We start from the raw sequence: 21,312 nt of genomic DNA, 5'->3' as shown, positions 1-21,312 counted from the left end.
AGGGATGGGCAGATAAGAAACCTGGGAGGGAAATAGGAGATGGGCATTTGGATGGAGTTAGAGTGTTCTCAATGTTCTTTGGAAACTGAGGGCAGCGAGATTCTGGGATTGGTGGAAATGAGTGAACAAGGGATATTGGGATAGGAGATAAAATGGCCAATGAGTGCATGGGCAAGGGGTCTATCTGGCTAGGGGAGCTTCAGATTTAGGGAGGGATAGGAAGATAAAATTTGAAGATTACAGTGATGGCTTCAGGACAGAGTTGGGAGGGTGTGAAAAGGACTAAGTAGTGAGAAAAGGGGAAAACCTGAAGAATCCAGGTGAAGAGACCATCCTCAGAAGCTCTTCCAAGAAATGAGAAGGAAAAAGATCAGCAGTGCCCATAGATATCTTCTCTGTTCCCTCACTCATGGGCTGCTGAGTCTTAAATGCCTTTGAGCTACTATTCTTTGGAGTATAAATACAGAATTGACTCTGTATTCCAAAGAGAACATAGGATGTGTTTATGATTTCAAAAGAAATACAGGAAAAATGCAGAACATTTGGAAATACCTAAAAAGCACAAAGGAAAACAAAAATATCAGCAGTCCCACACGGAAAAAAAAAAAAATCATGGTTGACTTGATGTGCATTCTTCTCTCTGTTACTGTCTCCTGTTCTTTGACTTTCTTGTCATCCATCCACACTTACGTAGGTGATACCCCGTGGTATTACCATGTGTCCCCATTGGCCACACTTGATTCTCACCCCCACCATGTTGTTATGAAGTCAAAGACCATGGCTTGGTTCTGGCATAGGTGGCTTCCACTGATGACAACTATGCACACTGAGAACTAACTACTGGGCATGCAAAACCCTTGGAATTCAGTCAGTGTTCACCAACCTCAGGCACTCCTCTGACAGCATCATGATTTTTGATGCTTTAAAAAGTATAGTTGATTTACAATGTTGTACAATTTTTTAATTTATTTTTATTTTTCTTTACTTTTTAAAAATTCTTATTCCTCCAATACAATTTTTTTTTCTACTGTACAGCATGGTGACCCAGTTACACATACATGCCTACATTCTATTTTTGCACATTATCATGATCCATCATAAGTGCCTAGACACGGTTCCCAGCGCAACACAGCAGGATCTCATTGCTTATCCATTCCAAAGGCAATAGTTTGCAACTATTAGCCCCAAGGTCCCCATCCTCTCCACTCCCTTCCCCTCCCCTTTGCAAACCACAAGTTCTCCAAGTCCATGATTCTCCACTGTTCTCCAAGTCCATGATTTTCTTTTCTGTGGAAAGCTTCATTTGTGCCATATATTAGATACCAGATATATGATATCATATGGTATTTTGTTCTATTTATGACTTACTTCATTCAGGATGAGATTCTCTAATTCCATCCATGTTGTTGCAAATGGCATTATTTCATTCTTTATTATGGCTGAGTAGTACTCCATTGTGCATTATATACCACGTCTTCCTAATCCAAACATCTTTCAGTACATTTGGATTGAATGCTCCAATCAAAAGACATAGAGTGACAAATTGGATTAAAAGTCAAAAACCTTCAATGTGCTGTATAAAAGAAACTCACCTTAGGACAAAGGACACATATAGATTGAAAGAGAGGGGATGGGAAAAGATATTTTATGTCAATGGGCAAGACAGGAAAGCAGGAGTAGCAATACTTATATCAGACAAAATAGACTTTAAAATGAAGGCCATAAAGAAAGACAATGAAGGACACTCTTTAATGGTTAAAGGATCCATTCGAGAAGAGGATATACAATCATCAACATATATGCCCCAAACATAGGAGCAGCCAGATACCTACAACAAATACTAACAGACATAAAGGGAGAAATTGATGGGAATATAATCATAGTAGGAGACTTTAACACCCCACTCACAACAGTGGACATTTCCTCTAGACAGAAAATAAATACAGCCACAGTGATCCTAAAGGAAACGATAGAAAAGTTATACTTAATTGACATTTTCAAGACATTACATCCAAAATAATCAGAATACACACTCTTCTCAAGTGCACATGGAACATTCACAAGAATTGACCACATATTGGGGCACAAAGCTAACCTCAACAAATCAAAGAGTATAGAAATTATTTCAAGTGTCTTCTCTGACCACAATGGCATGAAACTAGAAATCAACCACAGGAAAAGAAATAAGAAAAGACCTACTACATGGAGACTAAACAACATGCTACTAAAAACCAGTGGGTCAATGAGGAAATCAAGAAGGAAATTAAAAAATACCTCGAGACAAATGATAATGACACAAGTCAAAATCTATGGGACACCACAAAAGCCGTGCTCAGAGGGAAGTTCACAGCAATACAGACCTTCCTCAAAAAAGAAGAAAAGTCTCAAATTGACAACTTAACCCACCACTTACATGAATTAGAAAAAGAGGAACAAACAAAACCTAACGTCAGCAGAAGGAAGGAAATCATAAAGACCAAAGAGGAAATCAATAAAATAGAGATTCAAAAAACAATAGACAAAATAAATCAAACCAAGAGCTGGTTCTTTGAAAAGGTAAACAAAATTGACAGACCTCTGGCTAGACTCACCAAGAAAAGGAGAGAAAAAGCCCAAATAAACAAAATAAAAAATGAAAAAGGAGAAATCACAACAGATACTACAGAAATGCAAAACCATGAGAGAATACTATCAACAATTATATGCTAACAAATTTGACAACTTAGAAGAAATGGACAACTTTCTAGAGACTTACAGCCTGCCAAAACAGAATCAAGAAGAAATAGATCAACTGAACCGACTGATAAGTAGAAATGAAATTGAATATGTCATAAAAACACTCCCTACAAATAAAAATCGGGACCAGATGCTTCACAGGCGAATTCTACCAAACATACAGAGAGGAACTTATACCCATCCTCCTTAAACTTTTTCAAAATGTTGAAGAAGGAACACTCCCAAAGACATTCTATGATGCCACCATCACCCTAATTCCAAAAACCAGACAAAGATACCACCAAAAAAAAGTTTGCCAATATCATTGATGAATATAGATGCAAAAATTCTCAACAAAATTTTAGCCAACCGAATCCAACAAAATATCAAAAAGATAGTATACCATGAACAGGAGGCATTCATCCCAGGTTCACAGGGATGGTTCAACATATGCAAATCAATCTACACCATACACCACATTAACAAAAGAACAGTCAAAAATCATATGGTCATCTCTATAGATGCAGAGAAAGAATTTGACAAAGTACAACATCTATTAATGATAAAAATCTCACCAAAATGTGCATAGAGGGAACATTCCTTAACATAATCAAAGTCATCTATGACAAATACACAGCAAACATAAACCTCAATGGAGAAAAGCTAAAGGCCGTCCCATTAAAATCTGAAACAAAATAGGGATGCCCATTCTCACCACTGTTATTCAAAATAGTATTGGAAGCCCTAGCCACAGCAATCAGACAAAGAAATCAAAGCTATCCAAATTGGAAGAGAAGAGGTAAAACTGTCACTGTATTCAGATGACATGATACTATATATAGAAAATCCTAAGGACTTGACCCAAAAATTCCTTGAACTGATCAACAAATTCAGCAAAGTAGCAGGATAGAAGAATAACATTCAGAAGTTAGTTATATTTCTGTATACTAATAATGAAACTTTAGAAAAGGAATACAAAAACACAATACCCTTTAAAATTGCACCCTGCAAAATCAAATACCTGGGTATACACCTGACCAAAGAGGGCAAAGACTTATATGTTGGGAACTACAAAAAGTTAATCACAGAAATTAAAGGAGATGTAATGAAATGGAAAGATATTCCATGCTCCTGGGTCAGAAAAATTAATATTGTAAAAATGGCCATTCTACCCAAAGCAATCTACAGATTCAGTGCAATCCCTATCAAATTACCCAGAACATTTTTCACAGAATTATAACAAACAATCCAAACATTTATATGGAACCACAAAAGACCCAGAATTGCCAAAGCAATCCTGAGGAACAAAAACCAAGCAGGAGACATAACTCTCTCAGACTTCAGGCAATATTACAAAGCCACAGTCATCAAGACAGTATGGTAATGGTAACAAAACAGCCATACAGACCCATGGAACAGAATAGAGAACCCATAAATAAACCCAGACACCTATGGTCAATTAATATTTGACAAAAGAGGCCAGAACACCAAATGGGAAAAAGACAGACTTTTCAGCAAGTATTTCTGTGAAACCTGGACAGCTGCATGCAAATCAATGAAACTAGAACACATCCTCATGCCATGCATGAAAATAAACTCAAAATGGCTGAAAGACTTAATATAAGACAAGACAGCATCAAACTCCTGGAAGAGAACATAGGCAAAACATTCTCTGACATCAACATTACAAAAGTTTTCTCAGTGTCAGTCTCCCAAAGCAACAGAAATAAAAGCAGAAATAAACCAATGGGACCTAATCAAACTGACAAAATTTTGCACAGCAAAGGAAACCAAAAATAAAACAACAAGACAACTTACAGAATGAGAGAAAATAGTTTCAAATGATGCAACTGACGAGGGCTTACTCTCTAAAATATACAAGCAACCTATACAACTCAACAGCAAAAAAGCCAACAACCCAGTGGAAAAATGGGCAAAAGACCTGAATAGACTATTTTCCAAGGAAGATATACAGATGGCCAACAAGTACTTGAAACAATGCTCAACATCCCTGATGATTAGAGAAATGAAAATCAAAAGTACCATTAGATACCACCTCACAGCAGTCAGAATGGCCATCATTAATAAGTCCACAAATAACAAATGCTGGAGGGGGTGTGAAGAAAAGGAAACCCTCCTGCACTGTTGGTGGTAATGTAAGATGGTACAACCACTATGGAGAACAGTATGGAGGTACCTTAGAAAACTATATATAGAACTACCTTATGATTCAGAGATCTCACTCTTGGGCATATATCTGGACAAGACTTTTTTTAAAAAAGACGCATGCACCCTCGTGTTCTTTGCAGCAGTATTCACAATAACCAAGACATGGAAACAACCCAAATATCCATTGACAGATGATTGGATTAGGAAGATGTTGTGTGTATACACAGTGGAATGCCACTTAGCCACAAAAAAAGAAAGAAATAATGCCATTTGCAGCAACATCAATGGAAATAGAGACTCTTATAGTAAGTAAACCAGAAAGAGAAAGACAAATACCATACGATATCACTTATACCTGGAATCTAATATATGGCACAAATAAACCTATCTACAGTAAAGGAAATACCTCATTGCCTTGGAGAACAAACTTGTGGTTGCCAAGGGGAAGGGGGAGGGAGTGAGATGGACCTGGAGATAGGGGTTAGTAGATGCAAAGTATTGCATTTATTGCATTTAGAGTGGATAAGCAATGAGATCCTGCTGTACAGCACAGGGAATTTTATCTATTCATTTGTGTTGGAACATGATGGAGGATAATGTGAGAAAAAGAATATATATATATATATATATATATATATATATATATATACACACACACATATATTATTTGTGTATATATATATATATACACACACATATATTATTTGTGTGTATATATATATATATATATAAATTGCTAAAATTTCTCTAGAGCAGAAATTGACAGAACATTGAAAATCAACTCTAATAGAAAAAATAAAATCTTAAAAAATAAAAAGATCCCAACGAATGCAAGATACTAGTGAGCCAGGACACTTAAGCAAGAATCCACAGAGACTGGGTTTCATGGTGATCATGTAGTCCAGGGGGTGACAGATGGCTACAAACCCGTCATAGGCCATCACTGACAGTAGATACATGTCCAATCCTGAAAAGATTATGAAAAAGAACATTTGGATGATGCATCCTTTGTAGGTTATTACTTTTCTCTGTGTAAGGATGTTCCACAGCATCTTTGGGATGATGGTGGAGGTTAAACAGACATCTACAAAGAGGACAGGTTAGAAAGAAAGATGTACATGGGTGTGTGGAGGTGGGATTCTGAGCTGACAGCCAGGATGATGGGCAGGTATCCAAACATAGTGATAGCTAATTGGAGAAGAGAAGCCCCAAAATGAGAGACTGCAGTTCTGATTCCTCTGAAAGTCCCAGAAGAATAAATCCCGAAATCAGGAAAGAGGAAATAGATATCAATAAATTTCACACAAATGTCATTACTCACATAATTAAAATGCTACATTTTAAAAACTTTGCTGTCAAGAAAGTAATTTCAGTATTTGTGTACGTATCTGTCCACTTATAATTTTCCCCATTTCAGAGTTCCCATTGTGGCTCATCAGTAACGAACTCAACTAGGATCCTTAAGGATGTTGTTTCGATACCTGACCTGGCTCAGTGTTTTAAGGATCTGGCATTGCTGTGAGCCATGGTGTAAGTCACAGAAGTGGCTCAGATACTGTGTTGCTGTGGCTGTGGTGTAGGGCAGCAGCTGTAGCCCTGATTTAACCCCTAGCCTGGGAACTTCCATATGCCACTGACATGACACTAAAAAGCAACAACAACAAAAAAAAGGATTCTCTATTTCATCTTTGATTAGGAATTTTTACCCCATTCTCAGCATTTTCCCCAGAAGATCATGCATTCTACTGCATTACTAAGAATATCTTCCATACATTAGAGGATATATAAAGTGTTGGATGTGTTCCAGGTGATATCTAGGCAATGAATGAGTATAGGGTCCTGAAAACCCAAAGCCACTATGCCAAGGTCCAGCCCCAGCAGCCAGGAGACAACGAACAGGAGGAAGGGCTACAAATGGCATGGAAGGAATTGGAGCCAACTCCCTCAGCAAATGCTGCAGATGACCCATTTATTGAAGGGAGAGCATCAGCTTTTATACATTTTACTTTTGTGCAAGATTATACAAAACAACAATATGTGCTAATTTATTATTCTAAACTGTTCTTTTAGTTTTAGATTTTAAATGATTACATAGAAAATACGTGCAAACTGTACTTTATTCTTAGAAAATAAATGATTAGCAAGAAGAATAATAGGTATCTAATTTTTGCTTCAGCATGATTTGGCATAAGGTGATAGATATTCTTGCCTCAAGCTACCTATTGTGCTCCTATAGCAGGCATGAGCAGCTGTGAATGGGGAGTGTGGTATTCACACGTGGCTTGATTTTGAGGTCACGTTGACCTCAGACCATTAGCAGGTTGTGGGAACATAAACTGTCTTATATAAACTTTGTCCATAGTTATATAAACCTTTATTAATTATCAAGTCTATGTATTAAATAATCCTGCCAATATTAAAATAATAATTTCCACCTGCTGGGTCCCAACAGGTAGTGTTTTTAGTGGAAACATATCTCGCCTTATAGTAGCCACAATTGTTGGGCCATGGGCAACACCGAAACCACCCCCTAATCTGTCTCCATGGGAACGGACCAAAGTCCAACAAAATCCCCAGCCTTACATAGCAGTTCTGCATAATATTTACCATCTACTATTATTCCACTGCAGGGAAACTTCCCATTCTTAGGAAAGTTTTTACACATCGTTCAACTGTTTTCAACCTATTTGGCAAGGGCTTAGGTTTAAATGTAGGTAATGGCCCATACTTGGGTGGAGGCTCAGGAATTTGAGAAGGTTCCCATTTTATGAGCCAAGAATGACTTACAACACACATTAACATCAGACAGCAGAAAAGCTCAAGAATAGAAGAGGAAATCATTTTTCAGGAATTTTTACTAAACAGGATCAGCTGGGGAATTCTTCGAAGCTGCTTTGCAGTTTCAGTCTCTTCATCCTCTGCTATAGCTTTGCTTATAGTTAGGCCTCATGCAGGACTGTTCTTCTTAGCTACTTTGTGGCTCCCAGCACCACTACAATTCAATGATGGAGAAAAAATTTAACCTAATAAAATAAAATATACTATGTCAGATGGTGGCAGGGGTAATGAATAAAGCAAAGTGGGTATAAAGGAAAGAGTGCTAGTAATGTTAATTTTTAATTGGTATTTCGGCAAGACAAGTAATCAATATGATATTTGAACAGAGGCCTCAAGGAAGAGAACACAGGAGCCCCAAGCATACCTGGGACAGCATGTCCCTGACAGAGGGATGGGCCACTTTAAATGCCTTCAGTATTATAAGACTTTTATCTAGAGTCCAAAAGTGGAAAGGAGTATACAAAGAGGAATAAGAAAGAGTGATCAGTGATGGTATCAGGCATTTTTGAATAAACAAGTGGCCTCACTATTTTAATTTCAAGACAAAAAGAATCACTCATCCATACCTCTTGTACTTTACAAATCTTGTTGCAAAGGCATTCTGTAACTTGAAATAGATCCCTTCTTTAATACGATTTGTTGTTTGAGTCCTAATCTCATATTAAAAGAGTCACCTTGGACTATATGAGATCTGCTCTGTACCCATTCTCTAAGGACTTATTTCATTCCGCAACACACACGTACACACACACACACACACCCCTCCCACATAGACACACACCAACAATTGCTTAATGACCTATGTTCTTACCACGCTTTTTCATATCCATCTCCAATGTTTAATCTATGATTGGGTGTAACTCAAATTGGCCAAATCAATCATCATTCCCTTAAATAATGTAGAAATGATACTTGAAGTTCCAATTACTGTTTCTCATGGACAGATAAAATTGAGGATCCAGATTAGCATGCTCATTTTCTGTCCTGTATTTAAAGGAACATAAATAATCTGCTCATTTAGGAGAGAGAGACAGAGAGACAGATGGAGTGAGCAAGAGAGAGAATTGGAGAATTTTCCCACTCTCCATGAGTGGGAAAAAAGATCTAAGAATTCAAGTGGTCCCTGAGAGATGGTGTTAAAGGAAAAAAATCCTCTGTTTTGGTGATATTCTAAATCCTGTTACAACTCCTTGATAGTGAGCAGAAATAATAAAAGAAGCAAACATAAATTTGGCCAGTAGACAAAAGCAGTGATATCTTTATGATATCAGACACTTATAAATTCAAAGTTCCAAGAGAAAAATGTGTTAAGGGAATAAACCAACATTTCACTAAAAGAAATATGTAAAGTAATCACAATGTAATATAGGTTGTATGTGATATATGAGGCAGTAGAAGACTGTTTTTTTTCCCCATATCTATTCCATATTTCTTATTTCTTTGACCAATTGGATTTTATATGATCTTGAAGTGGATGAGGCAAGCCTCTTTTATTACTTTTCTTATGTGGCTTATATTCTTTTTCTTTTCTTTTTTTTCCCTGAGCTTTGCATTTTAATATCTTTTTTTTTTAAAAATTCACTGGGCACAATCTAGTCTTGATTCTGGCCTTTGTGCAAAGGCCCCCTTAACCACACTATAAAATTTTTCACAAACCATGGCAACTCATCCTCCAACTTTAAATAACCTTCTTCACAGGATTCATGTCTGAGGTATGTATCATATACACATTAATTGTTCTATGAATTCAACATTATAAAACAAGTATCAGAGGAGCAAGGCCATCACTTGCATTGTTCACTCTAGTTTTTCAAACTTTTATGTGAATATATGTGCACTTATACAGAATCAAATACAAGAAAATGAAAAGTTGTGAAATAAAATGATTGTCAGAGAAACAAATTAGAGCAGTGTTATAGAACTGTATTAAATGAATGGAGCAAGGAAAACTGAGATATGATGCATGAGTGGTAATTGAATGACAACACATGGATCAATAATTAATTAAGCAAATATTCTGACATAAAAGCAGCATAACATGAAGTGTACCTAAAATTCTAGCACGTAGTTGATGTTTTGTTATTATTTTTTAAGTGAATCATAAGTTAGGTTGCAGTCCATCTGGACATTTAACATAGGACAAAGTTGTATTTCAATTTAGTTGTTAAATGTTGATTGTTTCATAAAAGTGGTCATAAGTGGCTTTCCATCTAGGAGGAAATGAAGTTGTTCCCCACTTCACACATCTGAAAGGAATTCAAAAGGAGTAAATACTTCAATGTAAATGAAAAAAGTACATAGTAGATGAACATGTAAATAACAACAATAAAAAGCTACAGGAGGGCAAAACCGTTATAAATAAGGCAAGAAAATTAGATGTAAAAAGATATATTTGACTATATGGAATTTAAAACATTTTTTATGGAAAATATCCAAGTCATTAAACATGAATCTGTAAAAATCATTTGAAATGCTACTCACTGTGAAAGGCATGCAATTTATGGACACATAGTGGTAATAAGCAAATAAGAATTAACATGGTGATCAAATATAGGAATATATGTTCAAGTTGAGCAATAGTTTAAGAAAACAACAAGAAATCTTTCAAATTCAACAGTTTGTGAGACAATGTAAAGATCTCTCATATTGATTGGGGATGGAATTTTTAAACAGATAGTGAAAGAGGATTCTCTAATTTTGCTAGTAGAAATATGAAGTGTTACACTTTGGGGAAGAAACCTGAAGATAGCTATAAATGTTAAAATACAGATATTTAAAATTGCAGTTTCTCAGTCTTGGCATTATTGACATTTTGGGCCAGGTCATTATTTCTGGTGGGGTCTGAACCCCAAATGACAGCCAATAAAGTCCTGGACATTGCTCAATGTCTCCTGGTGGAACAATATTGTATCTGGTGGAGAATCCGAGTTTTAAAATAAAAATCTCAAACTATGTCTGTATGATTGTTATAATAGCAATGTATTGATAAAGAATATGTAAAACTTTTTTATTTATTTTTATTTTTCAAATGATTTTTATTGTTTCAATTATAGCTGGTTTACCATGTTCTGTCAATTTTCTACCGTACAGAAAAATGACCCAGTCACACATACATATATACATTCTTTTTCTCACTTTACCCTCCATCAAGCTCCATCATAAGTGACTAGATATAGTTCCCAGTTCTATACAGCAGGATATCATTGCTTATCCATTCCAAAGGCAAGAGTTTGCATCTATTAAACTCAGATTCCCAGACCATCCCACTCCTTCCCTTCTGCCTTGGCAAACACAAGTCTGTTCTCCAAGTCCATTAGTGTTTTTCCTGTGGAATGCTTCATTTGTGCCATGTATTGTATTTCAGATATAAGTGATATCATATGGTATTTGTCTTTCTCTTTCTGACTTTACTTAGTATGAGAGTCTTTATTTCCATTCGTGTTGCTGTAAATGGCATTCTTTTGTTCTTTATTGAGGCTGAGTATTATTCCACTGTGTCTATATACCACATCTTCTTAATCCATTCATATGTTGATGGACATTTAGGTTGTTTTGATGTCTTTGCTATAGTAAATAGCGCTGCAATGAACATACAGGTGCATGTGTATTTCTCAAGGAAAGTTTTGCCCAGATATATACCCAAGAGTGGGATTGCCGTGTCATATGATAGTCCTATATTTAGTTTTCTGAGGTAACTCCATACATTTATCCATAGCACTAATTTACATTCCCACAAAGAGTGTAGGAAGTTCCCTTTTATCCACACCCTCTCCTGCATTTGTTATTTGTAGACTTATTAAGGATGGCCATTCTGACTGGTGTGAGATGGTACCTCATAGTAGTTTTGATCTGCATTTCTCTAATAATCAGTGATGTTGAGCATTTTTTCATGTGCTTGTTGGTCATCGGTGTATCTTCTTTGGAGAAAAGTCTATTTAGGTTTTTTGCCCATTTTTCAATTAGGCTTTTTTTTGATGTTGAGTTGTATAAGTTGTTAGTATATTTTTCCCATTTTATATTCTTGCCTCTTTTGTTGAAGATAAATTGACAGAGGTGTCTGGGTTCATTTCTGGTTCCCTATTCTTTTCCACTGCTCTGTATGTCTGTTTTGGCACCAGTACCACACTGTCTTGATTACTATTGCTTTGTAATGTTGCTTGAAGTCTGGGAGAGTTATGCCTCCTGCTTGGTTTTTGTTCCTCAGGATTTCTTTGGAATTCTGGGTCTTTTGTGGTTCCATAAAATTTTTTGGATTGTCTGTTCTAGTTCTGTGAAAAATGTCATGGGTAATTTGATAGGGATTGCATTGAATCTGTAGATTGCTTTGGGTAGTATGGCCATTTTTACAATATTAATTTTTCCAACCCACGAGCATGGAATATCTTTCCATTTCTTTATATCTTCTTTAATTTCCTTGGTTAGTGTTTTATAGCTTTCAGCATATAAGACTTTCATTGCCTTGTCAGGTATATTCTTAGGTATTTAATTTTTGGGGGTGTGATTTTAAAAGAAATTGCATTTCTGTATTCCTTTTCTAATATTTCATTGTTAACATACAGAAATTCCACCAATTTCTAAATATTAATCTTCCTTCTGCTTTGCTGAACTTGTCGATCAGTTCAGGTAGTTTTTGTGTGGGTTCTTAGGGTTTTCTATATATAGTATCGTGTCATCTGCATACAGTGAAAAATTTTACTTCTTCTTTTCCAATTGGTATACTTTTTTTTTGGCCTGATTACTGTGGCTAGGACTTCCAATACTATGTTGAATAAAAGCAGTGAGAGTGGGCATCCTCCTCTTATTCCAGATTTTAGTGGGAAGGCTTTCAGCTTTTCTCCACTGAATATTATATTTCTGTGGGTTTGTCATAAATGTCTTTGATTACATTAAAGTATACTCCTTTCATACCCATTTTGGTAGGAGTTTTTATGGATGCATGTTGGACTTTGTCACGTGATTTTTCTGCATCAATTGAGATGATCATGTGTTTTTTGACTTTTCTTTGTTAATGTGGTGTATGACATTGATTGATTTGCATATGTTGAACCATCCTTGTGAAACTGGGATTAATCTAATTGGTCATGGTATATGATATTTTAATATGTTGTTGGATTCTGTTGGCTAAAATTTTGTTGAGAACTTTCACATCTATATTAATCAAAGATATTGGCTTGTAATTTTCTTTTTTGGTAGGATCTTTGTCTGGCTTTGGTATTAGGGTGATGGCTTCATAGAATGACTTTGGAACTCTTCCTTCTTAAACATTTTGGAAAAGTTTAAGAATATTTGTAAGTTCCTCTTTGTATTTTTGGTAGAATTCTCCTGTGAATCCATATGGTCCTGGAGTTTTGTTTGCAGGGACTCTTTTTATTACACATTAAATTTCATTTCTAGTGATTTGTCTGTTCAGTTTATCTATTCATTCTTGATTCAGTTTTGGTGGGATATAAGTTCTAGAAAGCCGTCCATTTCTTCTAGGTTGTAAAATTTCTTGGCATATAACTGTTCATAGTATTCTCTTACAGTTTTCTGGATTTCTGCTATTTCATTATTTATTTGGTTTATTTGGGTTTTCTTCTCTCCTCTTCTTGGTGAGTCTGGCCAGAGGTTTGTCAATTTTGTTTACCTTTTCAAAGAACCAGCTCTTGGTTTTATTGATTCTTTCTATTATTTTTGATCTCTGCTTTATTGAGCTCTTCTATGATCTTTATGATTTCTCCCCTTCTACTGACATTAGGTTTTGATTGTTCTTTATTGCATTCATTTAGGTGGTGGATTAAGTTCTGGGTTTGAGATTTTTCTTCTTTTTTGAGGAAGGCACTTATTGCTATGAACTTCCCTCTGAGCACTGCTTTTGTGGCATCCTGTAGATTTTGAATGGTTGTATCTTCATTATCATTTGTCTTGAGTTTTTTTTTTTTTTTTTTTTTTTTTTGCAACTCTGGTGGGACTTGAGGTATTTTTTAATTTATTTTTTATTTCCTCATTGGATCTTTAGTGGTTTTTTTGTTGTTTTTTTGTTTGTTTGTTTTTTTCATTTTAGGGCCACATCCATGGCATATGGAGGTTCCCAGGCTTGGGGTCCATTTGGAGCTGTAGCTGCCAGCCTATGCCACAGCTGCAACATCTCCAGATCCAAACCACGTCTGTGACACCACAGCTCATGGCAACACTGTATCCTTAACCTACTGAGCAAGCCAGGTATTTAACCAACAACCTCATGGTTCCTAGTTGGGTTCGTTTCCTCTGTGCCATGATGGGAACTCCTGATCTTTAGTTTTTTAATAACATGTTGTTTAGTCTCCATGGAGTTAGTATATTCTCACTAATTTTCCTGTGGTTTATTTCTAGTTTCATGCCTTTGTTGTCAGAGAAGACACTGTAAATAATTTCTGTACACTTAAATTTGTTTCGGTTTGTTTTGGGCCAGTATGTTGTCAATCCTTGAGAATGTCCCATGTGCACTTGAAAATAATGTATTTCAGTAATGTTCTGAAAATATCAATTAAGTCTAACTTTTCTTCTGTGTCATTTAAGATCTCTCTTGCCTTATTGATTTCCTGTCTAGAGATCTGTCCCTTCACATGAGTGGAGTGTTAAAATCTCCTACTATGATTGTATTCCCATCAATTTCTCCTTTTATGTCTGTTAGTATTTGTTGTATATATCTGGGTACACCTATATAAGGGGAGTATATGTTGACAATTGTGATATCTTCTTCTTGAATGGATCCTTTCACCATTAAATAGTGTCCTTCCTTGTCTTCCTTTATGGCCTTCATTTTAAAGTCTATTTTATCTGATATGAGTTTTGCAACTCCTCCTGCCTTGTCCATTGACATGAAATATCTTCTCCCATCCCCTCACTTTCAATCTATATGTGTCCTTTTCCCTAAGGTGAGTATCTTGTAGAAAGCATATTGTAGCCTTTTGCTTTTTTATCCAATCTGCTACTCTATATCTTTTGATTGGAACATTCATTCCATTGACTTTTAAGGTAATTAATGAAAAATATGCATTTACTGTAATTTTAAAGCTTGATTTTCAGTTAATTCTATAGTTGTCCTTTGTTCCTTTCTTTTTTTTGTTTGGATGATTTACACTTTATTTATACTTATGTACTTTTTTGTTTTTTATGAATATACTGTTTGTTTTGTATTTGTGGTTTCCCTATTTTTTAAGTATGTTAACCCCTTCTTTGATTTAGTCTGATAGTCATATAGGCTTAAACAACTTATTAAAAAAAGATAGTCTAGATTTTCTTACTTTCCTCCCACATTTTAAGATTTTGAAATCTTTTTTTTAACATCTTCATATTTTTTCATTTGCTGTTTCTTGTGTTTATCATCTCTTTTACAATAGTTTTTTTTTCAATTTTAGATCTGTATACTGGCTTATTTAAGTGATTGCTTTCTGAATGTGATTTCCTCCATCCTATTTCTTCTTATTTCTTTTTTATTTAGAGCATCCTTTCCAGTATTTCTTTTAGAATGGGTTTAGTATTACTATAATCTTTTAGCTTTTGTTTATTGGAGAAATTCCTTATTTCTCCTTCTATTTCAAAGGATATCCTTGATGGGTGGGTATTCTAGGCTGCAAATTTTTCCCTATTAGAATTTTGAATATATCTTGCCACTCTCTTCTGGCCTGTATTGTTTCTGTAGAGAAAAGAGCTGATAGACTTTTGGATATTCCGTTATGATTAATGGTTGTGTTTCTCTTGCTGTCTTTAGAACCCTCTCTTTATCTTTAACATTTTACATTTTTTATATAATATATCTTGGTGTGGGCCTGTTTGGGTTCATATTGTTTGGGGTACTCTGTGCTTCCTGTATCTTGATATCTGTTTCCTTTCCATACAGAAACTTTTCAGCATAATGTATTCAAATATATTTTCAATCCCATTTTCTTTTTCTTCTCCTTCCAGAATTCCTATTATTCATAGTTTGGCCTGCTTTATATTATCCCATAGATCTCTTATATTGCTTTTGTGTTTTTTTTCATTTTTTTGTCTGCTGTCCTAATTGTGTGATTTCCATTATTCTATCTTCCAAATCACTAATTCATTCTTCCGCATTATTCATTCTGCTCTTTCGTGCCTTTAGCTTAGTTTGTGTATCTCCAAATTAATTTTCTAATTTTTCCTGGTAATCCTTATATTTTCTAGTTTCTTTCTAAAGTAATCGGTATTACTGTTTATATCTGCTCTTAATTCCTTGATGTTCAGCCTTAATTCCTTATTTTTCTTATCCCCCTTTTGAACTGAAGAGTTCTGTTTCATTGTTTGCTGCTTCAGGTGAATTCTCCTGTTCTTTTAACTGGGAATGGTTCCTAAGCTTCTTCATCTTGCTTATATTTTTCTTTTTCTGTGAGTTTAGGCAAGCCAAACTATAGTCCTGAAGGGCTATTTCTTTGCAAGTTCATCCCTTCATATTTTGTGGGGTGTTACTATTAATTTTTAGTTTGGGAGTTTGGATATTTTGTCTCATTCTTCAATGTAAACAGGCTGTTATCCCCATGGTGCTGAGTGTGTTTCCAGGGAGAAGGAAGCAATAGGTAGGGATAATAATAAGTACCTGTTTTCTGGGCTCTTGAGAGCAGGAAGGTGTCATATGCTACTCTTAGTTTCAGAACCCTGGTGAGAGGTTAGGAGCCTGAGTCAGATTTAGGAAGTGCACAAAGCATTTGGAAATGGCAGTGGCAAGGTGTGTGTGTTCAAACAGAAGTGAGAGCAACAACATATGATTTTTGGTGGCAATGCCTTCCTCCGTGGTGCCCTCTGAGCTTATTGGGGCTGCAAGTGGTGCCTGTTCACAGACATCTAGTGGTGCTGGGCCACACCCACCTCTGAAGTCAGAGATAACTGTGGTGGTTTACCCCCACCACCTTTAGACCATGCAAGAATCACTCCATCCTGCTTAGTCCATACAGGAGGTGCTGCACATGTTGCTCCTAGTTGTAGGGTCCTGGGAAGTTACAGTGATGAAGTGTGTGGGCAATGTCCAGAGCATTTGGCAGTGGCAAAAACAGGCCAGGTATGTTTCCGGGGTAGTGAGAGCAATAATGGATGATGCTTGGTTGCAGTGACCTTTTTTTTGCCAACCACTGAGGTGACTGAGACAGGTGTAGCCTGTTCACAAGACTCCACTGGTGGCAGGCCATGCCTCCCTCTGGTTACTGTGATGACTTCTGTGGTCTGTCCCTGCTGCCCATAAATCATACAAGAGGTACCATGTAATGCTTAGCCCCCTGCTGCCCTTAGCCCACACAAGAGGTACCTGGCCACCTGTAGCCTGCACAAGAAGTGCCCTGTCTCCCATAGCTTGAGCAAGTGGCCTCTCACCACCCACAGTCTGTGCTGGAAGCACCACACCCTCTAAGAGCCTGTGTGTACACAGGAAGATTCCTATGGTGGTACACCCCTCCTCCTCTTGCCCTCCTCAACAAGGGCACCTTGCTTCTCTTTTAGGCCAGCCCTCTCCTAGGTTCCCTCTGCTGTGGCATTCTGCTCCCCATCCCATAGTCCTCAGCCTGTGGCACACTGCTCCTTAGCCCCTCAGTCTGTCTCCACACAGCCAAACTTAGTTCTCTCCCTGGACCTGACCTCCAGAGCCTGAGTCTCAGGGCCCAGTCCCTGCCCCAGCATCTCACACTGTGGTGTGTGGGGCATTGTTGCAGATGATCTGTGCAGCTCTCCCTCTGCTTTGCCCTCCTCAGTTCAGCTGATGTGCTTTTATCAGGGATTTTGAGGTCTCTTCATCTTGGTTGATCTTCTTGGGAGTCAGGTGGCTTCCCAGGTTGTGGATTCCCTTTCTCTTTCCCAGCTCCATCTCATGAATTCTAGTATAGTCCTGATTCCTTTTCTCTCTTTTCTTTTTTTTTCTTTCATTCTACCCAGTTATGTCAAGGGTTTCTTGCCCTTTTTGGAGGTTTAAGTTCTTCTGCCAGCGTCCAGTGGATGTTCTGTGTGAATCGTTCTTCAGGTTGATGTGTTTTTTTGATGTGTTTGTGGGAGAAGGTGAACACCACATCTTACTCCTCCACCATATTTATCCTTCCCCAATTAATTTTTTTATTTCTTTTTTATTTATTAAAGTTGTGCTCTGTACTTTTTGTATGACTCCTTTTATTTATCTAATTGTACATTTTAATTATGTGTAGTTATAGTGTGCTATACTGCAATTGTAGTCCTATAAATCAGAAAGAAAAAATCTAACATTGCATGCATCAGAGTAGGATCTAGAGCACGAACAGATGATTTCATTGAACAGTGATAGGAGGTATCTCTTCTACCTGGGAAGAAAGAAGTGGTGCATATGGATATAGGACCAGTAGAAGTAAATTAAATGAATTCACATTTGATATTCTTTCATTTCTGTAAAAGAAAAAAAATGAACCCAAATATAAAAATGGAGTAAACTGTTTGGATGTTGATTTTAGAGAGAAGCAAACCTGACCTCACACAACTTTATTAATGAGCTTCAGAATTAGTATAGATACTCATAGCTGACTATAGACTCATGAGCAGAATAGCAGAGCTCTGAACAATGTCACATCATCCATTATCATTTGGTAATAAAGGAATTATGTTAAATCATTTGCTTTTAGGATAGCATGTAGCAATAACTAACTGATATGTTGATCACAGTGAATAGAAGTAATAATAATAATAATAATCTGTTGATTATACTTAGCATTTTTTTATATTTGAAGATAGCATTCTTGGTTACTGTGATATTTCAGACAGCTTTATTTAAAAAGTGTCTAATTAGGGTTTATTTCTAGGTAACCTAGAGAGGTTGAAATGACATGCATATTTATATATGAAAACTGGTGCTGTTGATTCGTATGAATGAACAGGAATTCAAGCTCCCTTGAGTCACTTTTTGACTATAAACATGAAAAGATTCCTTAGTATAAAGGAGAAGTGTAATGGGCGATACCAATAATATTTTTTAACCACCCCTTTAGTAGTTATTCCAGTGTAGGAAAGGGAACACATTTCCTTTAGAGAAACACAGGGATTCATATTACAGGCAGTTTTCTGAAAATTTTGAAGCATAAAAAAGAAGATGGTTGAATAAAACTATAAAAAGTGCCAAGCAGTCTTTCACTCATATATACAAAGCCCCTTATATATGGACAACAATCTTCCTTAATCCAAAAGATAGATGTCATGAAGAAGAAATATTACAAGTAGTAATTCAATGTATGGTTTAAATATTTAATATTGAATGTCATATATGACTCTAAGGTCATATTAGGTCAATATATTTATTAAACTTTGTCTTGCAAAAATATTGCTCTTAAAGAAACATATTTGATAATTTTGTCAGTGATTAAAGTGTTGTGGACACTGAGCTCAAAACAAACAAAAAAAACAAACGCAAAATCTTTTTTTTTTCTTTTAAGGGCTGCACATTCAGCATATGGATGTTTACAGGCTAGGGATCAAATCACAGCTGCAGCTGCTGGCCTACATCACAGCCACTGCTACAAAGGATCTGGGGCACATCTGTAACTTATGCTGCAGCTCATGGTAATGCTGATTCCTTAACCCACTGAGCGAGCCCAAGTATCAAACCTGCATCCTCATGGATAGTAGTCAGTTTCTCTTACCATTGAGCCACAACAGGAACCTCCAAACCCAGAATCCTAATGAGGAGAATAAGCCTAGTGACAAGCTTTAACATACCAGTATGTTAAAATCTACATTAGGAGTGAGAGCAGTTAAGACAGTGATATAGAATGAATGTAATTGTAAATCAACTATAACAAAATTAAGAAAAGATAAAAGATATTAGATATAAAAGTGAAAACTGTGGTCACAGATTTTACTTTATTATTAAGTTATATAAACTCTCTTGGTCATCAGTTGTGCTTTATTCCATCAGAGTAGTACAGCACATGACAACCTTTTATTAAAACCAAAATTTTAGTGTAATAGATGTAATTTGAGAAAAATACTCTAAAAATGTTGTTTCACTAGGTAAATGGCAATTTCCAGATATTTCTGATCCATGACTGGAAATAAATTTGGGAAAATATGAAAATAATTACAAGTAAAATTGTTGGATATAAGAGTAGAAAGTTTAAAAAGTCAGTTACTTAAATTGAATAGAGAAGTTGAGGTCAAAACAAAGATTTTAGGAAATAAATAGAAAAATATTACTTCAAGTCTGATTAAATAATCATAATTTCTGACTCTGATGCTTTGATCTCTGCAAATCATGGGTATATCCTCAGTTCTCAGAAAATGGACTATTTTGAAGTTTACCTCTCAAAGAATGCTTTCAGAGCTCTTTTTATGTCTTTATTCCTTAGGCTGTAGATAAAGGGGTTCAGCATGGGTGTGACCACAGTGTACATCACTGAAGCTGTTGCACTTGACTGTGAGCTTTGAGAAGCAGCAGAGCTGAGGTACACTCCAAGCATTGTACAATAAAATAAGGAGACAACTGAGAGGTGAGATGCACAAGTGGAAAATGCTTTAAACTTCCCTTGCACTGATGAGATTCTACATATGCAAAAAACTATCTTAGAGTATGAGTAAAGGACACCAGCAAAAGGACCACCACCCATCAGGACAGCTGCAAAATACATCACTATGTTACTGATAAGTGTGTCAGAACAGGCAAGTTGGATCATTTGATTGAGTTCACAAAAAAAGTGGGGGATTTCCAAGTTTGTACAGAAGGACAATCTCAACACCATTAAGCTTTGTATCAAAGAATTCAGGAGACATATGATCCAGGATATTAGAACCAGGATTACACAGAATTGGGAGTTCATAATGACTGTGTAGTACAAGGGCTGGCAGATGGCCACAAATCTGTCATAGGCCATCACAGTCAGGAGAAAGACATCCAAAACTGCAGACAGTGTGAAAAAATAAATCTGTGTGATGCAACCTTCATAGGTTATAACTTTGCTCTGGGTCTGGATGTTCCACAGCATCTTTGGGACAGTGGTGGAGGTGAAACATATGTCTACAAAGAACAGGTTGCAGATGAAGAAGTACATGGCTGTGTGGAGGTTGGCATCTGAGCTAATGGCCAAGATGATGAGCAAATTTCCAAACACAGTGATCAAATACATGGAGAGGAAAATCCAAAATATGAGGGATTGCAGTTCTGGTTCCTCTGAAAAGCCCAGGAGAAGAAATTCTGAAATTCGTGTATTATTTCCTGATTCCATGTGGTATAGATAACTTCTGGGAAAGAAATAAATATCATGATTAATAATCACACAAACTTGCATTATGCACAAGTTCAAAATGCTACAATATAAACTTCACAGTCAATAAATTAATTTTTATGTTTGTTGTATGGACCTGGTTTTCTTTAGTGGATCCTCTGTGCCACTTCTGGAATTTCTGTCCCAATCAGCTTTTTCCCAAGAGGGCCATGTCTTTTACAGTTTTAATGGGAAATTATCCATGTATTTCAGGAATGTAAATTGTAGTCTGACCACATTTTAGGCACTTTCTAGTCTGTATGGGACACCACAGAGCAAAATTTCCTACAATTCCTGATTGAAAAATATATAAGAAAATGATAAAATTATATAATACTTCAGATGGGGATAAGTT

At 36.2% G+C, this 21,312-nt stretch overlaps 1 protein-coding gene across 1 annotated transcript; it reads right to left on the bottom strand.

Annotated features, from left to right (window-relative positions):
• LOC110259628 (olfactory receptor-like protein OLF4) lies at window positions 16,368-20,918 on the bottom strand. Its single transcript, XM_021085108.1, has 2 exons — window positions 20,014-20,918; window positions 16,368-16,410 (listed from the first exon to the last, which is right to left on the bottom strand). Exons 1-2 carry the CDS (start codon window positions 20,916-20,918, stop codon window positions 16,368-16,370), a joined length of 948 nt encoding a protein of 315 aa, XP_020940767.1.

The sequence above is a fragment of the Sus scrofa genome, chromosome 2 (assembly GCF_000003025.6).
Source record: "Sus scrofa isolate TJ Tabasco breed Duroc chromosome 2, Sscrofa11.1, whole genome shotgun sequence".
NCBI classification, from domain to species: Eukaryota; Metazoa; Chordata; class Mammalia; order Artiodactyla; family Suidae; genus Sus; species Sus scrofa.
This window is presented reverse-complemented; position numbering and strand designations above follow the sequence as displayed.